Source organism: Ceratotherium simum, chromosome 15 (assembly GCF_057802395.1).
Source record: "Ceratotherium simum simum isolate JZ-2026a chromosome 15, ASM5780239v1, whole genome shotgun sequence".
NCBI classification, from domain to species: domain Eukaryota; kingdom Metazoa; phylum Chordata; class Mammalia; order Perissodactyla; family Rhinocerotidae; genus Ceratotherium; species Ceratotherium simum.
In genome coordinates this window covers 20642517-20666888 of record NC_141914.1, presented here as the reverse complement: position 1 = coordinate 20666888, position 24372 = coordinate 20642517, and the positions used below count along the sequence as shown (strand labels likewise).

General features: G+C 40.8%; 1 protein-coding gene across 3 annotated transcripts in view; it reads left to right on the top strand.

The window, feature by feature from the left end:
* The window catches only part of IGSF11 (immunoglobulin superfamily member 11), a 115639-nt gene extending 113065 nt beyond the window's left edge, over positions 1–2574 (top strand). For all 3 annotated transcript variants that reach the window (XM_087439645.1, XM_087439643.1, XM_087439644.1), the window contains one exon: positions 265–2574. In XM_087439645.1, coding sequence (XP_087295771.1) covers positions 265–709 — 445 coding nt within the window. In that variant the 3' untranslated portion in view covers positions 710–2574. The remainder of the gene's footprint in view (positions 1–264) is intronic.
* Positions 2575–24372: the final 21798 nt, after the last annotated feature.

Here is a 24372-nt window from a genome sequence, read left to right as displayed (position 1 = left end):
GAGAGATTTGATATTACGTTTTTTACTCTTGGAGATTGAGAAGCTGAGGGAAAAACTTTCCTGAGCATCGTCTCAAAGAGAATGAATGTCAGAGCCAAGGCCGCCAGCACTGCCGTGTTTGCTTTCTGGATGGTGTGGTCTGTCCTGAGGATTTGTATTTTGCAGACATACTGGCCTTAACACGAGAAGAAAGAGTCCTGGGTGGGAGAGTGGGGTAAACCTCAAGTGAATGCTAACAACAACTTCATTTTTGTTCCTTTTCAGAGAGGATGATCTTCCACCTAAATGTTCTTCTTCTGCCAAAGCATTTCACACTGAGATCTCCTCCTCAGAGAACAACACGTTGACCTCTTCAAATACATACAACAGTCGATACTGGAGCAACAATCCAAAAGTCCACAGAAACACGGAGTCATTCAACCACTTCAGTGACTTGCGCCAGTCTTTCTCCCTCCACTCAGGCAATGCCAATATCCCATCCATCTATGCTAATGGGACCCATCTGGTCCCAGCTCCACAGAAGACTCTGGTAGTGACAGCCAACAGAGGCTCACCACCACAGGTCATGTCCAGGAGCAATGGCTCAGTCAGCAGGAAGCCTCGGCCTCAGCACACACACTCCTACACGGTCAGCCAAGCAACCCTGGAGCGAATTGGCGCTGTCCCTGTCATGGTGCCAGCCCAGAGTCGGGCCGGGTCCCTGGTATAGGACGTGAGCAGGATAGAGTGTTCAGAAAAGAATCAATGGACTGCCCCATACAAGGGGGAGGGTGGGGTGGGCGTGTGCTGGGAAAGAAACACTTTCCTTGTGATGATACTAGTAAAAAGCACAAAGAAGCAGGCAATGCTGTTACCTGGCCACTAAGAGTTGTGAAATGAACTGGAATGTTCCACTGTGAAGACTTGTTTCCCCACCACAGATGTCACTGGATTCTGTTCAAAAAGCTGGATCTCCAAGATGTGCCAAGCCGAGGAAAAAGATGCAAGAGCAGAATAGCACTTAAAGCTGAGACTGCAGTCCGGGTGGGCTTGTTCTTTAATTCATGCCTAACTTAATAATTTTTCAAGAGACTAAAGTGCCAGACAGAGTTTAAATAATGAAATTATATTAAAAGATAGGTGTCTTTAGAAAAAATAATGAACAACCCTCTCCCCATTCCCTCTCTGTAGAGGACTTAATGGCATAAATGGTTAATGTCGGTCCCAACAGGGCTGGCTCTTGTGTCACAGATTCAAAACTGTTTACACAAACAAAATTCAGTAAGAAATGGGGGAAAACAAAAGAAACTTCTCTGAGAAGCCCTTTCATATTTATTTATTTATCTCCTCCTGAACCATGAATTTCATATTTGGAATATTGCTATATTGACAGATTCTTGCCTGTCTATGTTTTTCTAGGGTCTATTACAGGTCCGTGACAGTTACTGTTCATTATTTCCTGAAAAAATATTTTTTTTAAAGAAAACTATTGGTTTTTTAAAAAACTATACACGAGAGGCATTGCGTTAGGAAAGAAAAGACTATTGTTAACACCGTGTTCAATGCTTGTGTTCATTGAGCCCAGCAGGAGGCCCATCAGGAAAGAGCTAGTTTGAGTGGGCAGCACAGGAGCAGGGAGGCAGGCCTAAGGGCCTTGCGCGTTCCTGACAGCCTGTCAGAGCAGGGCTGTCCAGGTCTCCCTTGCCAGCACACTAGTTCCTCTTAATGAGGGCAGCCCTGATGCCTTTTGTACTGAGGTAGATAACTTGCTCCTTGTTTGACAAGTCGAGGTTAGAAGGTTATTACAGGGAGGGCAGGAGTGGTTTTGTTTTTTTCAAAATAATTATTTTGCAAAAGAGATAAGACCGAGACAAAAGGGGTGTCTTCAGGTATGCTCCTGGGAGGGTCTGCCCTATATTTATCACAGCTCAGGGTTGCAATTTCGCTCAAATGCGTTTTACACCACTGTAAAGAGACTCGTTTTGTGATTAATTACCTGGCTTGGCTGGCCTTGGAGTTCACCAGATAATTTGCAAACGCTCCGCTCTATTTGCACTGTGTAGACCTGCCTGTTTGGTGACTGACTCGCCTTAATCACACTTTGAGCAACACACGAATGATTTCTTCCCAGATTTGTTTCCTAAATTATTTATGATGCTGAGCCCGTGATTTGATAAGAGCATCTTTTCTATCCCAATGTCTCACACTCCCTCTTCCCACTAGGCTTTTTGCCCTCTTTTCCTGCAAGCATAGTTGTCACAGGGAGTGGCCTCCCAATTGTCAGACCTGTTTGAATAAATGGAACCCAATAGCTGCTGCATACGTTATTTTTCCAAGAGGGCTAAGCTCAGAACCTAACCATTGCAACCATCCCAATATTGACAAAAAGCTGAATTTACTTTAGCATTACTTATTTTTTTCCATTTGATGGTTCTTGACTTTGTAAAAATTTAAATAAATGAATGTCTATACTTTTTATAAAGAAAGTAAAAATACCATGACAGAAAAGCTGATACTATCAGATGTTTAGAAAGCATTTATCTTGCATTTCTTTATTCTTTCTAATTATCTAAAATTCAATAAAAATTTATTCATAGAAAAGCAAGTTGTCTTTAATTATCATTTACTAATGAATATATGATTTTGTATTTAATGTTCTCCTTAATGTTATAAGATTTTCCATTCTGTTAAATAGTATTTGTAATAATTTTAATGAGCATATCATATTCCAAAAATTACTTCATCTTACTCTTATTGTTAGAAATTTGAGTCCAATTCTCACATGTATGACTGAAGATGTAGTGACCCATTTCGTATTTCCTCGTCTGAAAGTTCATGAAGACAAAGTCCATGACTGCTTTTTTCCCCCCTGCATCTCTGTCCCCTAGCACAGTGCCTAATATGTGTGTTGAGTAGATAAATGACTGATGATTTCTGAACTGGAGTTGCCAAGTTTCAGTTCAGAAATTTATGATAATGATTGTAGCTCTTGGTATATATTGGATCATTCCTTTAACTTTTTATTTTGAGATAATTTTGTATTTACATATAGTTATAAGAAATAATAGAGATTCTCATATACCCTTCATCTATTTTTTCCGAGGGGTAGCATCTTGCATAACCATTATACAATATCTCAAATTGACATGGATGCAATCCATCAACTTTATTCAGATTTCAACAGTTATACATGCGCTTGTGTGTGTGTGTGTGTTCATGCATTTAGTTATATGCAGTTTTATCATATGTATTGATTCACGTGACCACCACCATAGTCAAGATACAGGATTCCTTGTTACCCTTTTATAGTCACAGCCACCTCCCTCCTCCCCAAGTCCCTAATCCCTAATCTGTTTTCCAGCTCTATAATTTTGTCGTTTCAAGAATGCTGTATGAATGGAATCATGCAGTATGTAACATGTGAGGATTGTCTTTTTTCTCACTCAGCATAACTTTCTTGAGACCCATCCAAGTTGTTGCATGTATCAATACTCCATTCCTTTTATTGCTGAGTACTATTCCATGGTGGAGATGTACCATGGTTTATTTAACCATTTACTGGTTGAAGGATATGAAGGACATTTGTGTTGTTTCCAGTTTTGGGCTATTAAAAATAAAGCTACTGTGAACATTTTTTACAGATTTTTATGTGAACATAAGTTTTCATTTCTCTGAGATAAATGTCTAAGAGTGCAGTTGCTCTAGCACCAGTTGTTGAAAAGTCTATTCTTCCTCCAGTGAATTGCTTTTGCACCTTTGAAAAAAATCATTTGGGCATATTTGTGTTGGTCTCTTTCTGAGTTCTGTAGCTGTTCCACTGATCTTTATGTCTGTTCATCCACCAAAACTATGCTGACCACTGTAGCTATTTAATAAGCTTTAACATCTGGTAGAGTGGTTCCTTCCACTCTTTTTTGAAATTATTTGAGCTATTCTAGGTTCTGTATCTTTGCATATAAATTTTAGAATAAGAAAGTCTATGCCTACAAAACACCTTGCTGTTTTGATGGGAATTACATTAAACCTATAAATCAATTTGGGAAGGACTGGCATCTTTACTATATTGAGTCTTCCAGTCCATGGACATGGTATGTCTCTCCATTTATCTAAGTGTTCTTTTATTTATTTCATCAGCATTTTGTAATTTTCAGGATACAGATCCTGTACATGTTTTGCTGGATTTATTCTTAAGTATTTAATTTTCTTTGAAGCAATTGTAAATGCTACTGTGTTTTAACTTTTAGTTTCTATAAATTTGTTGTTAGTAAATAGAAATGTGATTGAATTTTTTGTGTTGATTTTGTATTCTGCAACCTTGCTTAATGAGTTTGGTTTTTTGTTCTGTGTTTTGTTTTGTTTTTTTGAAGGTTCCTTGGGATTTTCTACATATATACTCATGTCATCTGCAAATAGGAACAGTTTTATTTCTTCATCTTCAATCTGTATGCCTTTTCTTTTTCTTGCCTTATTGCAATGATTGGAACTTGTAGTACTATGTTAAATAGAAGTGGGGAGTGTGATATCCCTTGTTCCCAGTCTTAGGGGGAAAGCATTCATACTTTTACCATTAAGTATCATGTTAGATGTAGTTTTTTAGATGCTTTTTATCAGTTGAGGAAGTTTCACTCTATTACTAATTTGCTGAGAGTGTCTTATCATGTATAGGTGTTGGATTTTGTCAAATAATTTTTCTGCATCAATTGATACAATCATATGACTTTTTTTCTTCAGTCTTTTAATATGCTGGGTTATATTGACTGATTTTCAAATGTTGAACCAGCCTTGCATGCCGGGAATAAATTGCAGTTGGTCATGGTGTATAATTTTTTTAAACATTGCTGGATTTGATTTGCTAATATTTTGTTGAGAATTTTTGTGTGTAAGTGCATAGAATTCTCTAGTAAAATCATATGTACCTGGAGATTTCTTTTCAAGCTTTTAAATTATTAATTCAATTTCTTTAATGGTTATAGGATTATTCAAGTTTCATTTCATCTTGAGTTTTCATAGTTTGTGGGTTTTGAGGAATTGATCCATCTCTTCTAGCTTGTCAGTTTTATGGGTGCAAAGTTATTTGTATTTTTCCCTTATTATCCCTCTAATGGGAGCAGGATCTGTACTATCTCTTGTTTCATTTCTGGTGTTGGTGATCTGTGTCTTGTATCTTTTTTATTTTTATCAATCTTGTGTAAAGTTTGTCAAGTTTTATTGATTTTTTTCCTAAGGAACAGCTTTTTGTTTGATTTTTTTTCTATTTTTCTGTTTTCAATTTTATTGATTTCTTCTCTTTATTGTTTCATCTCTTCAGCTCACTATGGGTTTATTTTTCTAGTTTCTTGAGATGGGAGCAAATATTTGAAACTCTTGTTTTTTTCTAAGCAAGCATTTAGGGCTATAATTTCCCCTTCAGTGCTTCTTTAGCTGTATCCACATATTTTGACATGTTGTATTTTCATTTTCATTCAATTCTATGTGTTTTTAAATTTCCTGTGAGAATTCCTCTTTACCCATGGATTATTTAGAAATGTGTCAATTTCCAAGTTATTAGAGTTTTCTGGTTAATGATTTTTAGATTGAAGTTAGAAGAATAATCTGTATTATTTTAATTCTTTTAAATTTGTTGAAATTTATTTTATGGCTTAGGACGTAGTCTATGTTGGTATATGTTCTATGTGCTCTTAAAAAATGTTTATTCTGCTGTTGTTGGCTGTAATGTTCTGTATATGTCAGTTGGATCCTGTTGGATGATTGTGTTGGTTAGGTTTAAATCCTTACTGATTTTCTATCTAGTAATCAGTTGCTGAAACTGGGATGTTGAAATCCCCAACTGTAATTATAGATTTGTCTATTTCTCCTTTCAGCTCTATCAATTTTTGCTTCATGTATTTTGAGGCTCTTTCTTTGGTGCACATATATTTAGAATCGTTATGTCTTTCTGGTGGATTGATCCTTTCATCATTATGTAATGTCCCTCTTTGTCTCTAGTAATTTGCTTTACTCTGAGGTCTACTTTATCTGGGATTAATTTACCACTCCTACGTTTTTAAAATTAATGTTTGCATGGTATACTTCCTTTCATCCTCTTATAACATTCCTATATCATCATATTTGAAGTGAGTTTCTTGTGGACAGCATATTGTTGGATATATTTTTTATCCACTCTGCAGATATCTGTCTTTTAATTGGCATATTTAGACTATTTACATTTAAGGTAATTATTGATACGTTTAGGGCTGAAATCTATTTAATTTTTTGTTTTCTGGGTTTTTTTGCCCCCTCTGTTTCTTGTTATCTGTTTCTCTTTTCTTACTTTATTGTGAGTTACTTGAATAATTTTTAGGATTCCTTCTTGATTTATTTATAGTGTTTTTAAGTATATCACTTTGTATGGTTTGTTTTTACTATTTATTCTGGGTATTACAATAAGCATACTTATCACAGTCTACTTGTATCAACATTTTACCACTTTGAGTGAAGTGTGAAAACTTAGTTCCATATATATCCCTTTTCTTTCCCCACTTTTAAACACCTTTTCTTGATCATAAGATGATGTATAATTTTTGTTTCAGTCATCAAATATGAAACTCAAATATGAAACATGAGTTTTATAAAACTCATGAGAAGTCCATTATATGCCCCATATTTCTGCTTCTTCGTTCTTTCTTCCTTCCTGATGGTCCAAGATTCCTTCTTTTATCATTTCCTTTCTGTTTCAAGAACTCCCTTTAGCCAATTTGTAAGGGTAGGTCTGCTAGCAAGAAATTCTATTAGTTTTCTTTTGTCTGAGAATGTCTTTATTTCCCTTTCATTCCTCACTGGATATAGTATTCATGGTTGACAGTTCTTTTCTTTCAGCACTTGAAAAATTTGGGAAGTGTTCAACCATTATTTCTTAAAATACTCTTTCTTCCTCATTCTCTTTCTCAAAGCTTTCTGGGACTCTGATGATGGATCTTTTGTTATTGTCATGCAGGTTCCTGAGGCTGTGTTCATTTTTTCAGTCTATATTCTCTCTGTTGTTCAGGGTAAATCCTGTTGATCTGTCCTCAGGTTTACTGATTTCTGTCTTCTGTTGTTTCCACTCTACTGTTGAGTCCATCCAACAAGTTTTTTATTTCAGTTACTGTATTTTTTAGTTTGGCAACTTAAATTTGATTCTTTTTTAAACAAAATTTAATTATTAATTTAAATTTCAACTTAAATTATATTGGAAGATAATTTACATACCATAAAGTTTACTCATAAAAAGTGTACAGTTCAATGGCTTTTAGTATGTTTACAGAGTTGCACAAACATCACCATAATCTAATTTTAGAACAGTTTATCACCCCAGAAGGAAACCTGTACCCACTAACAGTCACTCTTTATTCCATACCACCTTCAGCCCCAGGCAACCGCTAATCCACTTTCTGTCTATAGATTTGCCTACTCTGGACCTTTTGTATGAATAGTATCATACAATGTGTGCATGGTATGTGTGTGTGTGTTTTTTGTGACTGGCTTATTTCACTTAGCATTGTGTTTTTTAGATTCATCCATGTTGTAGCTGTGCTATTACTTCATTCCTATTTCTTTACTGAGATTTCTAGTTTTTCACTTAGTTTCAAGAAAATTCATAATTGCTTATGAAAGCGTTTTTATTATAGCCACTTTAAAAATCTTGTCAGAGAATTCCAACATCTGATTGATCTTAATGTTGGTGGCTCTTGATGGTCTTTTCTCATTCAAGTTGTGATTTTCCTGGTTCTTGGGGTGATGAGTGATTTTTTATTTTCTCCTGGACATTTTGGATATTATAATATGAGGTCCTGGAACCTCTTTTTAATATTCTTTTTTTTTTTAGCAGGCATACCCTTTGTTGAGGTGTAGCACAAGAACCAGATGTGTAGATATATTTAGGCCCCACTGATAGCACCTTGGAAAAAGTGGATTGTTTACACTGTCTCTTTGCGGATGGGTGGGGTAGAAGGATAGCTCCCCCTTGGCTCTGCTTACACCTTCTTGGTGAAAGTGGGCAGCAACTTGTACTTCAAGTAGGGGGGTAAGCTCAGCTCCCGGCTGGGCCTTGCTCAGACCCAGGAGGTAAGAAGCAGGGTGCTGACTCACACCACTTATTGCTACAGGGTGGGAGTAGAAACTCACTTCCCTGCTGCTGTGGTGACACCAGTGGAGGGGAGGGAGGGAAGTGGAGTGCCACTTCATTCTGCTTCCTTGATGGTAGGTGGGGTGGAGGTTCATGGCTCCTTGGACCTGCCGAGACCAGGGGAAGGGGCAGTGGAGTGTCAACTGCCCTACCTTGCACCACCTCTTTCCCCCTGGTTGGTATTGGTTATGAGTGCAGGCTCAGCTCCCCACAGGGGAGTACCAAGATCCCTAGGAAATCCACCTTCTCTGCACTCTTCAGAGTCTTCCTATACTTGCTTGTGGTGTTATGTCTAGTTTTTTTTTTATTGTAACAGGGAAGACTATCCTACAATGAGGCTACCCCATTTTGACTGGAACCAGAAATCCTGAAACATTACTTTTAAAAATAATCAGCAATTAAACAAATCTTATATTACTCTACTATTTAGAGGATTCTCGATTGTATATTAAATAAAATTCTTACTCTTTGGCTTGATTCATTCAGGTCCTTCCTCAAATAATCCACTATCTTTCTATTCCCAATGTCTACTGCTCTTTTACGTGCAAACTTTGCTCCAGGCCTGTTCACCTTCCCTTGAACTGACTTGTTCTTTTTTCTCTCCTTTTTCTACACCTTCCACCTACGTCCACCTTAATATTCCTGTACCACAAGTCTAATCCATATGCTCTGTCCTCCACAAATCCTCTCTTTTTCAGTCAAGTGAGAAGTTGAAGCCAGGTACCTGAGGGTTACTGTAGATATTCAATAAGAGCATATTTGCCTTTTGACCTTGTTCTCAACGTAGACATAGATGAATCTTGTCAATTTGCTGTTTGCTTGTTTAACTTTAGGTGTGACTCAGGTCTCCAGGAGTTGTGAGCTTGTTTTGCAGAAGAAGAAGAATGCCTTTGGGGAGGTTGTGATCACCAGGTGGCCAGCCCCCAGCATTGGTTGATGCCCAGAAGTCAGATTTCCCAGGGGCTTATCAGGAGTGACCCCTTGGTTTCTCCAAAGCTCTTCATGCCAAGCCCCTTAGCTCTGTAAAACTCCCCTGTTTTCTGCTCTTGTTAAGGCAGATTTGAGCAAACTCATGCTCCCACCTTCTTGTCTTGGCCAATTTGAATAAACCTTTCTCCATCTCCAAGCCCCAATGTCTCAGTGTTTGGCTTCCTGCACATCGGGCACATGAACTTGAGATTAAGAGGTTCAGTATCAGAGTGACTGCTGCTTCTCACAACCTATAGCATTTACTACATATAGGGGAATTGTCGCAGGCTGTATTATGTTCCTGTATTAGTGTATATGACTCATCTTTCCTGCTGGACTGTAAACTGAGTTATTTTACAATTATTTTTGATCTCCTACTATGTGCTAAACACTGTTCTAGGTGTTGAAGATAAAAACAGAAAAATAAACCACAGAGGCTATCCTCAAGGACTTCATATTATAGGGGTACAGACCCATAAACAAAGAGTTGCAGTTAATATCATAAGTATATGAGTGGATGTGTCTTGGTTGTGGTCTCAACATAGCACATTGCTTCACTCAGAGAAGTGCTTGAAGGATGTGCTAAATTGATGAAACTGAAAATATGTGACTGGTATCTTAATCTCAGGTGTTAAAAGTATCTGTCAAATATCAGAAAATTCCCAAGGCAAATGTGCACCAGAGTTGTTCATCCAAGGGGGAAATGATTGTGCCAATTCCCTGGGTGGCATTTGATGTCATATTAGATATGCAGTATTCTTTGGAAAATCTGTGGTGATAACACACTAAATGCAGTGGTGTGGAAGAATCCCATGTTTAAGTAACTATGAAGTGTTTTACATAAAAATAATAATAGCTATGACTTGTTTTGTGCTTCCTACATGGCAGGCACTTTAAAAAATGCATTGAAGCATTAATTCATTTAACCTCCTCCCAATCCTATGAGGAAGATGTTATCACTGATGTTTTATAAGTCCAGAACCTGAGGCTAAGAGTGGTTAAGCAATTTAACCAACTGGGGTCCCAGTTGTTTTGCCTTCTTTCAACCCTCTTTCGGACAAGTCATCTAACTTATGTTTAGTAAAATAATAAATACTCAACTTTACAGAGAAATGTTGAGATGATAAATGCAATTTAGAGAAAAGGTGACTTGTAAATTCTAGTGTGTGTAGTTATTTATAGCTTTTCCTCACAGCTTTCTTGTGAATAAGGTATTATTTCCCTATTTTAGGTAAAGGCAGGACACAAAATTCTGACAATCATAAGACATTAATGATAGAGATAAAACTATTAGAGCAATGAGTGTAAGTGCCTACTGTGTGTTTAACACTCTGGGTTCAGTTGATATCTGATTAATTTTGGCAGGTTGGATAACTAGATCATTTAGCCTAAAATAATTTACATTGAAGTCACATGTCTATCCCATCCATCACTTGCTCCCCAAGTTCATCAGATTTACAGCAGTTTTGCATTTTGGACAAAATTGAATGTCCATCTATGCATACATGGGTGAGTTGCAATTGTCCATTATACTGGGCAAGTTAAAGTTCTCAAAGGCTCAAATTCATCTACAAAATAGAGATAATAGTAGCTGCCTTTGAGATTGTGAGGACTAAATGAAATAATGCACATAAAGTGAATAGCATAGTGTCTGGCCATAGTAAACACTCAATATTAGCCATTATTATAGCGGTTCAGAAGCTTCAATTTCTAGATGAGAGCTAAGTCATTTACACCTACTCAGTATCCAACTCTTCTTGCCGGAGCTCCTGTTTGAGTGCTGCTGTGTATGAAATAGCACATTGAGACTCTCTTTGTTTAAGAGAAAGGAAAAGACTCAGTAATTATTGTCTGTCTGCCCAAATAGTCCCTTGTTTCCCATTTTCCCAAATTTTATTCCAAAATAGCACATCTATGTTCTGATTACCATCAATTTTAAGTCACTGAGGAGAATCAAAACTTTGAGAAAACATCAGCATTTATAGAACACCTACTGTAGACCAGACAGCATGCTAATCACTTTGTGTGTATCCCATTTAATCCTCACCACACACTTCCTAATATTATGCTAATTTTATAGATGAGGAAACCAAAGTTTAGAGAGGTTAAGCAATCTGCTCAAGGTGGCAAAGCTAGTAAGTTGTAGAGTCAGGAGTATTGCTCATCTATTGCCGTAGGCTGCCCCTCCATTAAGATGGCTAATAGATATTAAAAGTCTTGCTACTGCCTCAAATTTGGCATTGCATAGATAGAAGTCTTAATTCCTTCCAGTCATTCTTTGCCCGTGTTTTTTAATGATTAGAGAAAATTTCCATCTCTGACCTTCTAGACAATTAGAATAATTTTCTCCACACAGTCAAGGTTTTTGAGTCTTCCTCTTTAGTTCCTACACAATTGGGAGTCGCATAGCCTTTTAATTTTGTCTCATCAGTTTCCTAGGGCATTTGCCATTTGCCTAAAATACTAGTTCCGTCACCACCTTTAGCTCAGGGTGGTCAGAGCTATTGAGAGAGGAGAGTGAATTTGAGGGAATTCTCTTAGGTGAGTTTTGAGGGGGACAAAGAAGTCCCTGAAGGCACGTGGTGAATTTGGAGGAAACTCGAACTGGAAGGATGTTCTGTATCACCCTGCACCCTGAGCTTCCGTCCCAGCTCCATCACTTCCTAACTGACTTTAGGCAAGTTGCTTAGCCTCTTGGAGCCTCATTTTCTTCACCTTTAAATGAGGATCATAATTCCTAGCTCATAGTTCTGAGGTTTCAATTAGATAATGCATGTAAAATGACATAGTTCTTGATAAATTGTAGCTGTTATTGTTTTACTTTATGTCATTTATTTTAATTTTATAAGGAGGGGAAAAAGGTTCCCATGGAGAGACTACAGATCTGAGTCTTATTTACAACCAGCTCATAACGCTCCCTGTTCCTCACCTCTCTCTTCCCAGTCATCAAGAAGTCAAGGCCCCCAGGCCGGCCTGTGGCGTAGTGGTTAATTTCATGCACTCCGCTTCGGCAGCCCAGCGTTTGCAGGTTCCCATCCCAGGTGCTCATCAAGCTATGCTGTGGTGGCGTCAGGAAGGTAGAGGAAGACTGGCACAGATGTTAGCTCAGGGACAATCTTCCTCACACACACACCCAAAAGTCAAGGCCACGTTCACCCCTCCAACTTCACAGAGCCTCTCCTATATTATAATGTAGGTATAAGCTGTGATTTTCTGATCCCCAATCCCTTTAGTGTGGAGATCACAACCTCAAATGCCTGGAGAGGTTAATAAATGAGAGAATTGGGTCAGATGTGGAGGAGTGACCTGGAGCCTTACATTGTATCTAGAGTTTAGCAGCTACTCAACTCCCACTGCAAGTTTGCAGGAGGACTCTCCCCAGGATGGCCAGATCTCTTGAATCTTCAAGAGAATCCAGAAAGGCTGATTTGTATATCTCCTGAATTGCATATGTTGGCAACAAATGTTTTAAAAAGTTAAACCCTATTCAAGTTAACTATCCATGTCTGTGGGCCTTAATTGGCATGTGGTCCAGTGCTTACAGTCTCTGTTGTAGAACAGACCCATTTTGACCAGCTCCATGGGTTGATCCAGCGTGGAGGTGTCCTCTGCTGAATAGTATCTAGTGACCAGAAACTATGTGCCAGGGACTCTTCTGAGCACTTTATGTCTATTAACTCATTTTAATTCTCACAACAACTCTGCGAGGTAGGTACTATTACTATCCCCTTTTACAGATAAGGAAACAGGCACAAGCAATTACGTAGCCCAAGGGTACATAGTAGAAGCAGAGCTGGGACCAGGATTCAGATGTAGGCAATCTGGCTCTTAATTGCCGTACAGTGTTTTCTGATTTTTGTGCTTCCAGAAGAAGAAGAAAAGGCGCGTTTCTGATCATTTTCAACTTAAGAGGAGGATTTGAATGATTAAGATCAGTACACCCCTCTCCCCAGTTCTCTTCGTAACAATCAGGGCTTCCATTTGGGAAGAAGGGGGAAAGGGCTGGTTCTGGCATCCGGCCTCATCCGCTAGGTTCTTCTGAAGTCAGTGGAGCTGAAAGCCCTCATTGTGCAAACTCCCAGCCTCCCCCTCCCCCTAGCGAGAAGTCATGAGCAAGTCTTGAGTCTCTACATAACTCTGGAGGCCTGTAGAGGAAAACTCTTCATTAACAATGCATTGATTTGTGACTGCACTTTTATAAAAAGAACAGCTTTAATAGAGGCCTCTGCAGCCTTTTTTTTTTAAGTGTAGTGTTTTTGGTTACTCGCAAAGCACTGAAGAGGAATTAACTTTTAGATGGGTACAAGGAATCTTCAGATGTATTGCTGCTAGTGCTTTTTTTTTATTGAGTATAAGGGTGAAAAGAATGTTACATTTTGGGGAGGATTATCAGGAAAGAGAATTTCTTCTCAGTTGATGAAACACAGCCGAAAGGGGGGAAAATCTTTCACCTAGCTCCAACTTTAATTATTCCATATGATGAAAAAAATTCCTGTCTTGTCTGAAAAAGAAAGCGAAAACTTGTCATTTTAGTCTTGCACTAGAAAACTTATAAATATGTTTCAGAGAAGAAACAGAGGTGGGTAGAAATTTTTGGCCAGACAATAGAGCCTTGAGCCTTACTCACTCCCGCCCAGGAAAAGGAAATGATTTATCGAGAGCCCACCACGTGCCAGACACAGTCCATACATTATCTGACTTATTCTCACTTCCAGGCCATGAAGTAAGTATTATTTTCCCTGAGATGTTGGAAAAAGGCAGTCATCCTTAATTCCCCTCCACCTCCACATCCCTCCTCTCAGCCCCCAGACACTAGGTGTGGCTTCAGAGAGAGAAGCTGCTTAGAGGTGGCGATCTATTGGAAAGTGGGGAAAGTGGGGGGAGAGAAAGTGAAGGATTTTTCCTGTAGTTCTGTTAGCATAGCAAATATCTGTTTTTATATTACCTGTTTATTTAGGAGGGCTGCTGGAGATTATGGGAGAGCTGAACTTCCCAGCACCTTAACCCGCCTATGCCATCCCCACTACCTCCAAGTGAGTCCAGGCTGTGGATGCGACATTCTAATATCCTTCCCCTCCTCTCCTTCCCAACTGCTTTTCTTTTAGCCTGTGTTTTTTCCCTATTCACTTGGACTCTCTTGATGGTCTCTTTAGCTGGGCTTCCTGCCTTCAGTCTGTCCACTTCCAGTCCATTCTCCACACTGTTGCTGTTTGGAAATGTGATATTACACCTCCGTTTATTGAAATCCTTAAATAGCCCCTCATTGCCTAAAGAGGTTGAGTAAAAAATAAAAAATGGTAGATCTCATGAAAGGCAAGTCAATCAAAATTACTGTGGCTGGGCCGGGCATCGGCACAGGTGATGAGCACGTGCATCCTCGTTAAGAATCAGTGGCCCAGAATGTCCAGGCTCCTCAGCGTGGTGCACCAGGCCCTCCAGGATCTTGCCAGTGCTCAGCTCTCCAGCCTCACTTCTCACCCCATGCCTCCCTTACCTTATGCTCCAGTTACACCAATATGCCTGACACCCCCAATTTGCCCTGTAGTTTCGGCTTCCCTGTTTCTGCATCCCACTGCTCCATCCTTCTCTCTGGAACCCTCTTCTTTTCTTGATTTCTTGGGATGAACTCACCTTTAATCTCAGTCCAGGAATCACCTCCCAGTGGAAATGAGGACTCTCTGTCTCTCTTTAGGCCCCATTGTGCATCTTATATCCATTATCTGCGACACCAGTGCATTCATTTAAAGATCTGCCTTCCCGTGATAGATTTGGAGTACCTTTGTATTTAGAGTACTGAACACATAATGTTTATGGCTAATAAACGTTTATTGAATGAAATGAACACATTTTATAATTAACCCAAGGTCACACAGGACTCCAGGACTGTCTGCATCCCATGCTCTTCTGTTCTGCTTCCTGTAAGAAACGACGACATAGAAATACTAGGCAAATTGTGGACACACTGAGGCACCCTCTGAACGACGGCCCCAGAGAACCATCCCAATGCAGACATGCTTGAAAAATATTAAAATCCGCTGTATAGATAATTGGTACCTTGCTTTTTATCACCAAAAGGTATATTAATATATTCTTATTGATTGTGTTATTTTAAGAAATATTTATGTAGCTAAATAATATTCCCTTATACTGTTACTGTATTTTTAATCTAGTGTTTTTCAACGTGTGGCTCAAAACCCATTAGTAGGTAGGTTTAGTGGATTACAGTCAACACTTAAAAAAAAATAAAATTGGATGCATTTTATGTAGTAAAGATATGTATTGTCTCATTAAGATATGTATTATCTTGTGAAGGTTTGGTTACAGATTATATCTTTATCTATATATACAGATATATCTGTATATATACATGTAAATGTGTGTTTGGCAAGTGAATATATACAACAGTCAAAAAAGTTCAAAAGATACTATTTTAAGCATTCTCCAACAGGAGGATATTTAGATTATTTATGTTTTTTACTAACATAAATAGTAAAAAAACTTTTTAAATTTTAATTATATTTTAATGTTATAAATATCTCAATATTTATAATAAAATGTTTTTTATTATAAATAGTACTGTAATGGATTTCTCTGCGAATAATTTCTTGAGTTTATTTCCCTAGAAAATATAGATATGGCAAATAATTGGGTCAAAGAATATGAATTTTTATCCTCCTGATATCTTTTACCAAGTTATTACCTAGAAAGATGATAGCAAGTTACACTGCCAGCGACAATGTAAGGTCCACTCAGGTGATATTTTTAAAACTGGGCCCTAGGTAATGAACATTCTCGGGCATTCGATATGGAGGAAAGCACATTCTAGGCAGAGAAAGCAGAATAATCAAAGGAATTGGGCCTGGGATGCTGGAAGAGCCTATTAATTTTGAGAACTAGCAGGTAGAGTTGTGCATGGGTGGCTATAAAAAGAGCAGGAATATAGTAAGATAGCTTGGGGCCAGGGCTCAAGGGCTTCACATGCCTTGCTAAGTTTTGGGACTTTATTCTTTGGGAACTGGAGCACCATAAGGTTGGAAAGCAGAAAGTGAAGTAATGAGATGAGATCTATATTATAGAAGACAAAATGGAGGAGAAACTAAGTTTTATAAATAAGTTAGGAGGCTATTTCAATAATTCAGGTAAGAAATGCTAAGAAACTGAGTCAGACTCAGGGAAGTGGGGATGGAAAAGAGGGTACCACACTGAGAGACGCCACTTACATAGAATAAGATGGCCTGAGGGTTTATAGTTAGATGACTTAATATAGTCAGTAACAGAAGTGGGGACCCAGTTTGTTTGAGGGGAGTGGATGGTAATAGTGATACCCTGGCTCGCCAGGCAGGGGCCGTGGAACCAGTCTTGCCCCCAATGGAGAAATGATCGGACGACCTTCCTGAGAGGTGCCACAGGACACTAGGATGCTGTCTAGCCTCAGGCCCTGATGCAGTTGTTTAAATCTCCTTATGGCCTGGGTTTGGCTGGGTTTCTGGAACAATTTGATAATGAGATGACATGGGATACAATCCAAGTATAGGGCCAGTGAGAAGCATACTTGTTTTTTCACATACAATATCCTCAAAAATTCAGGAAGCTATTTCTTGCGGACAAAACTTAGAAATCAATGCCTTGGGTGGGGGGAACATTTGACCTTGCATACAAGACTCTGATTTGGAGAAGGATTGTGAACAACTGGCAGTTTTGAATGCTGGGGAAATGACAAGGGCTCAGGGAGAAGGCAGAACTGCCTACTGCTATATGTCTCCTTTTCTTGTCTGTAGCTCTGTTTATTGAACAGACTAAGATATAAAATGGAAGGTATTTACCTCCATACATTAAGTGACTGAGGCAAACCTAGAAAGCTGAATTGTGTAATGGCACAGCGTACACATTTTCACTCCTGTTCCTTTCTCCTTTGCTTTTTTCAAGGTTTCATTCATCATTTATTTCAACAAATATTTATTAAGCACTTACTGTGTGCCAGGGACTGTTCTTGGTGCTGGAGATGCAGCGGTGAACAAAACAAAGTTTCTCCCCTCAAATAAACTTTCATTCTAGAAATTTTAGCATAAATCAGCCACCCCAGCAGTATCAAATCATAGGTGTGTGTCGCACTCTCAGTTAACCAGAAAGTTCCATGCTTGATCATTCTAGATTCTAGATAAATTGGAGATTATGGTTTTATGGCTATCGAGACCATTGAGGCTTATTATCCTCTTTCAATCAAAAGCTACCTAGGATGGAGCATGCATAAGCTATACTAATAGCTACCTATGACTCGGGTTCCTCTTCTGGACATGTATTCAAAAGATGCAGTGCTCGGCTGACCAGCTGTGTAACCTTGGCCAACTGACACCCTCTCCAGCCTAGTTCCACTTTTCTAAAATGAGTACAATAAAATCTGCCTTACTCATTGTACCAGTACTTTGAAAAGTACAAGGCGTAAAACAAATATAAGGTTATTATTACCTCCCATGATCTTACATGGGCTTTATATGGGTCTGGAAAGAGCTTGTCCAGACCTAAGGACGTCAAGTTCATTATGACTTGATTCTGCAAAGGAACCAAGGAAGCAGGGAGAGGATAGTGTGCTTTTATGGGTAGCACTGCAGAGAGAAGCTCCCAACTCTGAGTGATAATCATAAGGACTTGAGGATAGTAAAACATAGCACAAGGACTGCTTTTGAAAAATCTCCTTTAACGTTCTGCCACTCTCCCGCACTTGGCTCATAGCTGTGGTCCTAAAGACACTTCCTGGTTGACAGCCAAGAGGGCAGGGTGGGGAGAAATACTCTGCTAAAAAGCTGTTATCTGCAATGTAACATGAAATGGTGCAATGGTTTTTCTTTGTGTTGTGTATTGTTTTGTCTCGGTTAAAATGTAGGCAGTGTCCTGCCTTACGTGATATGCATTACACTGTTTCTTTCCTGATACCTTTAGATCGCAGGCATTGAGTGTTCGGTAGCTCTAGAGTGACACCTGCCGCAAATTGTAGGAACTGCAATTTCGGAGTGCAACATCCAACATTCGAATTTCTGCAGGCGTCTGAGGTGTGGCGGGTTAGTAATAACACTGATCCTACCAACCTCCCATGAAAACCGGTTTCATTGTGCCACGGAATACCACGTTCTTGTTTAATGGCTGTAAACCTGGAAATTGAAAGCCAGTTAATAAAGATCGTTGAGTGCCCACACTGCGCGCTGTGCTGCCACCATGTGGCGTAAGAGGCCACGGGGCGTGGTGAGGTGCCCCGGCCTTGGCGTCAATCAGACCTGTGGCTGAGTTGCAGCCCTGCCACTCACCAGTTCTGTAACCTTTCTGTGGGTCATAAAACGTACGCTGCCTACGCATCTGCGTTGTTATGTGGCTTAAACAACACGTATGTGACAACTCTTGTAACCAGTGTATAAAGTAGTCATACTAAGACATCCTCAGAGACCTCACCCTCTCGCGGAGAGTCATATAAACAATAAATAAAAATGACAAAAGACCTATACACAATATTGGTAGCAGGAATAATAATAATAACTGCTAACACTTTGTGGTGATGTTATGCTGTGACAGTTTAGCTCAGCCCGGAATATATCTCCCAGGATTCCTTCGTCGCATGGTTCTGGGTTAGGGTTGGCCACGGGAGAAATTCACGCGAGATTTGGAAGGCGGAAGTGAAGCAGCAGCCCCTGTGTTGGGAAAGCTGGTGTAGGGCTCCGGGCCAGGGAGGCTCTGGCTGTTGTCGCTCCTCTGCTTTGACTTTGTTGGAGTAAAGCAGCGCCTGGGCCTGCAGCTCCTCCTGCTCCCACCTCCTCTCCTTCAACTTCTCCCGGTTCTGGTAGGCACGTGCTGCTCGGTGGAGGACACCCACTTTTTTTCTGGGTCACCAGTGATGTGAGGGTTGAATGTGTGTGGTTTTCCTTGCTTTCCTCTGCTTTGGTCCAGCGCTTCTTTCCCAACTGCCTGCTCTTCTGAGGCACTTCAGGCCACCAGCAGATGCAGAGGCAACAGTCTTCCTCAGCTGTAGTCTTCATCGTTGGCCTCCCTTGTGATTCCTGATTAGTGATTTTTTTCTGATCCTCCAGCTCTCTCCATGCAGACCTTTTCTTACCCAGCTTTCCCCATGATTGTGTCAGGTCTGATCCCTATAATAGGGATCCCTTATTCCCTATCAGTTAGAGTGATTCTGCTTCCTTGATCAAACCCTCCATGATACATGCTAATAGGGATTCTTCTAAGCATTTCACACATATTTACGTATCTAATTTAAAACACAAGCCTGGTAAACAGGTCTTATTTTATCCACATTTTGAAGATGAGGAAACTGAGGCATTGAAAGGCTAACTAGTTCAACGTCACAGAGCCACTAAGGGGCAGAGCTGGGATCGAATCCCAGCATCAGTTTGGCTTCAGGGTCTGTGCTCTTGTTCTCCACACTCTACAGTCTCTTCTGGTTATTATTTCATTGCTGATGTTGTTGCTGTTCAGTGTCAGGAGAGACCCGTGAGGACTGAAGTTGCCTCTCAAGGGCAATGAGAGTTGCATGAAAGAGCTGAGCTTGAGAGTACGGGTCCTGAGCATCAGAGCAAATGTGAGCTTCAGACTGGGGCACCAGTCCACAAGGAAGAAGAACAGGCTAAGAGTCCCAGTTAAATCCAAGGTCCAAGGGCTGAATGGAGGAACAGGGGTGGTTAGATTCTCAGAGGAATCCCACACAGGTTAGCACGGGAGCGATCCAGCCACAGGTATTGAGAAGCTGGTTAAAAAGACCTGCAGATTAGGAGTGAGAATCCAGTGGGAATTCAGCTTCCTGACAGTGATTATGGTGTAAGTAGACAAAAAGGAACTGGTGTTAAGGCATGACTAGATGAGCAGCTATTAATACCCACCTTCCTGATTCCCCTTGTCTTGGCACAGAGTCCAGGGTCTGCGGCAGTTTACGCCCACAAGTGGTAGTTAAATGGATATATGTGATTTTTGCCACATCCTTTCCTTCGGGGACCCACCTTCCTTCATTCTACAGGGTTCAGGTGGGGCTGACCAGCCCCCTGGCTGCACCTCCAGGTCCAGAGAGGAGCATGTGACCAGGCTTGGGCAGTCAGAGCCTTGTTTGCCAGGGCCATTGAAGACAATGTAGGTTGGAGTTGGCTCCATTCCCCTGGCTCAGTGATTCATGGATGATTACATGATAACAGCAGGACCAATCAAAACTATCAGAATGATGTCTTTTCCTCTGTGACTATGAGCTATAAGTACAATATAAGCTGGAACTACTTGTGGGCCATCTTGCCCGGCCAGATGAAGATTCTCTCTTTTTGGAGAGGATGAGCCCAATATGCAAAAAAAAAAGCAAAACTGAGAAGAGAGCCAAAACCACACTGTTTGAATGCCTGGGTCCAGTCATACGTGAAGGTCTAGCTCTGGGCCTGTGCTGTCTGATATGGTGGCCACTAGCTTATGTGGCTATTGAGCACTTGAAATAGGCTAGTCCAAATTGAAATGTCCTGGAAATGTAAAATACACACCAGATTTTGAAGACTTACTGTATTTAAAAAAAAGTAAAATGTCTCATTAATAACTTTAACATTCTGATTACATGTTGAAAGTAGAATAATTATAGATATATTGGATTAATAAAATATATTATTAGAATTAGTTTCACCTGGATCTTTTAACTATTTAAATGTGTCTACTAACAATTTTTAAATTAAATATGTCTCACATTGTATTTCTATTGGTTAGCACTTCTTGAGACTCGTTAGTTACAGTAGGCAATAAGTTCCCTTTTTTACTGATTCTAATTTGAATTGAGTTTTTGTCACTTGCAAATGAGAGAGTTAGGACAGGCTTGGGAGGTTAGGAAGACACGGGAAAGCCAAGCAGAACCCTGCGCAAATCGTCAGGATGGAGACCACAGAACATGAAGCTCGCCATGAATGTGGCTTCGATGACTCCCAAATTACATCTCTTTTCCTCATTTCTCTTCTGAGCACTTGACACAAATTTACAGACGTTAGCTAGATATTTCTCTTTGGCCATTCCCCACCACAAAGTCAACATGTTTGTAACCAAGTTGCCAGGTCCTTCTGGTCACCATAGTCAAAGATTTGAAGTCATCCTTTATCTCACCATCCTCCCTTTCTTCTTGATTTTTCATAAAACATATGTGAACCAGGATGAACTTTTAAGGTCCTCTAGTTGGGTGTAATCTCAATTCATACATATAAAACCTGGTTAGTCAAAAAGCCTGTTGAATCTTTCTCCATGCTCTTTGCCTGTCATAGCTCTTCCCAAGTGTCAGAAGCAAGCAATTGCTGCATTCTGGCCCTCCTTTTCCCCAGGAGAAATACTCTGGCCACCTCCTCTGACTCCTGGTGTTATAACCACTTGGTTAAATGATCTGCTTAATTGCACTGCCGCCTTGTGGTACCAGCAAATATTGGTTAGTAATGTACCCAATAAAATAGAACAGTCAACGATTAGAGAAGGTATATTAATTTGGTTTTCATTTGCTTATTTCTTTTCATACAAGAAGAGTCATCTAACATTTGGCTCATTTACTTATGAAATTAATACTAGGGAACAAATCTTATTCATTAAGTTAAAAATAATTAAAAAGCATACTTCAATATTAAGAGTGAAAAAAAGGAAAAGAGCAGAAAAGGAAATGATTTGGAGTAAGAGACAAAGACAGACCTCAAGAATGAGGCAGAGAGAATAACAAAAGGGTATTTTAAAAATAAAGAGAAAAGGAAAGATAGAGTGAGAAGCACAGAGACACACAGGGAAAGAACTTGTAAGTGAGAAAAGCAATCACTATGGAATGAGGATTCTGGAGAGTCCAATGCTGTTTTCCCAAGGAGGATTCCTAGCAGGTCCAGACAAGGACTGGGGCCCTTTTTGGGTGGTGACTAAGTGGGCCTTCTGAGGAAAATAGCGAAGAGTCATCAGGGAACTAACAGCTAAGACTCTGGACAAGGCTGGGCGGGCAGGGCGGGGTGGACGGTTTCAGATACAACACTTGATGCTTCTCCCCGGTGCCTCAGACTTAGCCTCAAGTGGGGCCTCTCTCAACTTCCTGTGGAAGGGACTGTAACAAACTGAGGATAGAGGGCACAAACGTAACACTTAGTGTGCCAGAAGCAAGTGACAAGGCAAGCCCATCCTCTTTGGAACTGTATTAGTCAGCTCCAGCTGCTCTGTAACAAAATACCAGAGACTGGGTGGCTTAAACAATGGAAATTTATTTTTTCACAGTCACTTTGGGGGTTAGGACTTCAACACAGGGATTTTAGAGGGACACAGTTCAGTCCATAACAAGGACCAAGTTAGAATGTTGGAACAGTTTGTGGGGAGAAAGTCCTCTCTCACCTCAGCAGTGTGGTCAGCATGGGAAAGGGCGGTGAGGCACTAGGGAATGGAGGGATATTGGCAATGTGGTGATGATGGGGCGGGAAGGGAAGGCCAGGGGGCCAAGTCCTGCCTTCGTCAGTGATGTCAGTTCCTCACATCATCTGCCATGTAACAGAGATAGGAAGAAAATAGTAACCCCAGCCCTGGGGGGAGAAGAGGTGAAATTTGCTCTATGACCATAAACATGAACTTGTAATAACTCTCAAGCATAATGACCCTCTCAAGAACTCTGTCAGGAGAAGGGCGGAGCTCTGGCACAGCTGGGTTCTAGTGTTTTCACTGGCAGGGGCTTTGTTTCATTTTTTAAATTGCCAACGCCTTTCTCACTCTTCTGACAGCTAGGAGACATGAAGATAGTGGTGCAGAGGGATCCAGCGAGTTATGTGAGCTGATGGACAGAGAGGATTGATGGAGGGGAGTGGGAGAGAGACCGAGAGCCACACGCACGGATGAGCTCCACATATACTAACAAATAATAAACTCAGAGGGACTTGCTGTCGTGGGGAACCTCTATTATCTGGCCTTCTAGTTTATCCCACTGTTAAAGACCTTCTGCTAGGTGGTGTTTTCCCACTCACAGGTGTAGGGGGAAATGTCATTCTTGGTCCTTACCCCTGAGATGGACGGCATTGAGCCTGGGGACCAGAGGTTCCTTTGCGTTCACTCCCAGCGCAGGATGCTGGCAGAAAGCTGGCTGGAGGACTCCTTCCGCTGTGTCCTCTTAAGCAGAGGCATTTTGAGAAGTGGTTAGTTCCAAGTATACCCTGCAGCCAGCCTCTCCTCAGGCCCATGAGGAATGTAATAATCAACGTGTTTACACCTCAGTTACGGATGTTGGAAGAGGACAGCAGGAGGGGGCCAGGGGCTCACACTCGGAAGAGTTGGGCCTTTTTGCAGTTGGTAGAGAGACAACAAACGGGCTGAGAACTAATGAAAATAAAATTGCCATTTAAGTTCAAATACCTTGAATGTCTTGCCTAAGCCATTTGGAAAGCAGGGCCAGTTTCACATAGCTCAGTACCCCTAGACCAGCTGTCGCCTGTAGTGGGTGTACACAGCCACCTCATGTGGCCGGGATGGGAGAAGAGGCAGCAGGAGCTCCTCAGGAGTCAGCACAGCTGTGGGCACGAGCCCCCGTGCAGGGCCTGGCGGAGTAACTGGCACACAGCCTTCAAGGCTGGTCCCTTCCCACCCTCACGGGCCAACCTGTGAGCTAGAATGCAAGCAAAGTGTGTTTAGCAGCAGAATGACCAAGGGAGTGTGCGTGTGTGTGTGTGTGTGTGTGTGCGTGTGTGTGTGTGCGTGTGTGTAGGTGTCAGAGGAGCTGTCCAATCTGAGTGGAGGGTGTGACATGAAGAAGATAAGTAAATAAGGCCTTTCTGCCTCCATCAGTGAGCTCAGAGAAGAAGCCGCAGCTCCTCTGTCCTGGGTCACCCGCTTCTCCGAGTTCTCACATTCCCAAAGTCCCATGTCTATATTTCTTGTTGTTTTTATTTACTCTGTCTGGGATAGAGTTGGAAGCCCAATACTTTGGAAAGAAGGCTATTTCTTTGCAAGGTTTGTTTCAGTTGGCTGTAGTGGTTGGTAAGATAACTGTCCCCGTGTTCAGTCTTCCCCAGGATCTCACTCCACGGGCCACAGCTAGTTAGTTGAGTGGGAGCCAGTGCTGGGTGGTGCCTCTGAAAATGCTTGTCTCTGCGGATTCTGCGGGCCGGCTGGCTCTGCTTTTACCTCGTGACCAAGCGAGCCCGAGGCCTGGCTGACTTGCTGCTTGCTGATACCACAGTGTAGGAGAAGCAGCGCATCAGGACCTGCCCACGGAACTAAACTGTCCAAGAGTTTGGCGAAGTTCAATTCTCTTTTTACTTTAGAGCAGAGTT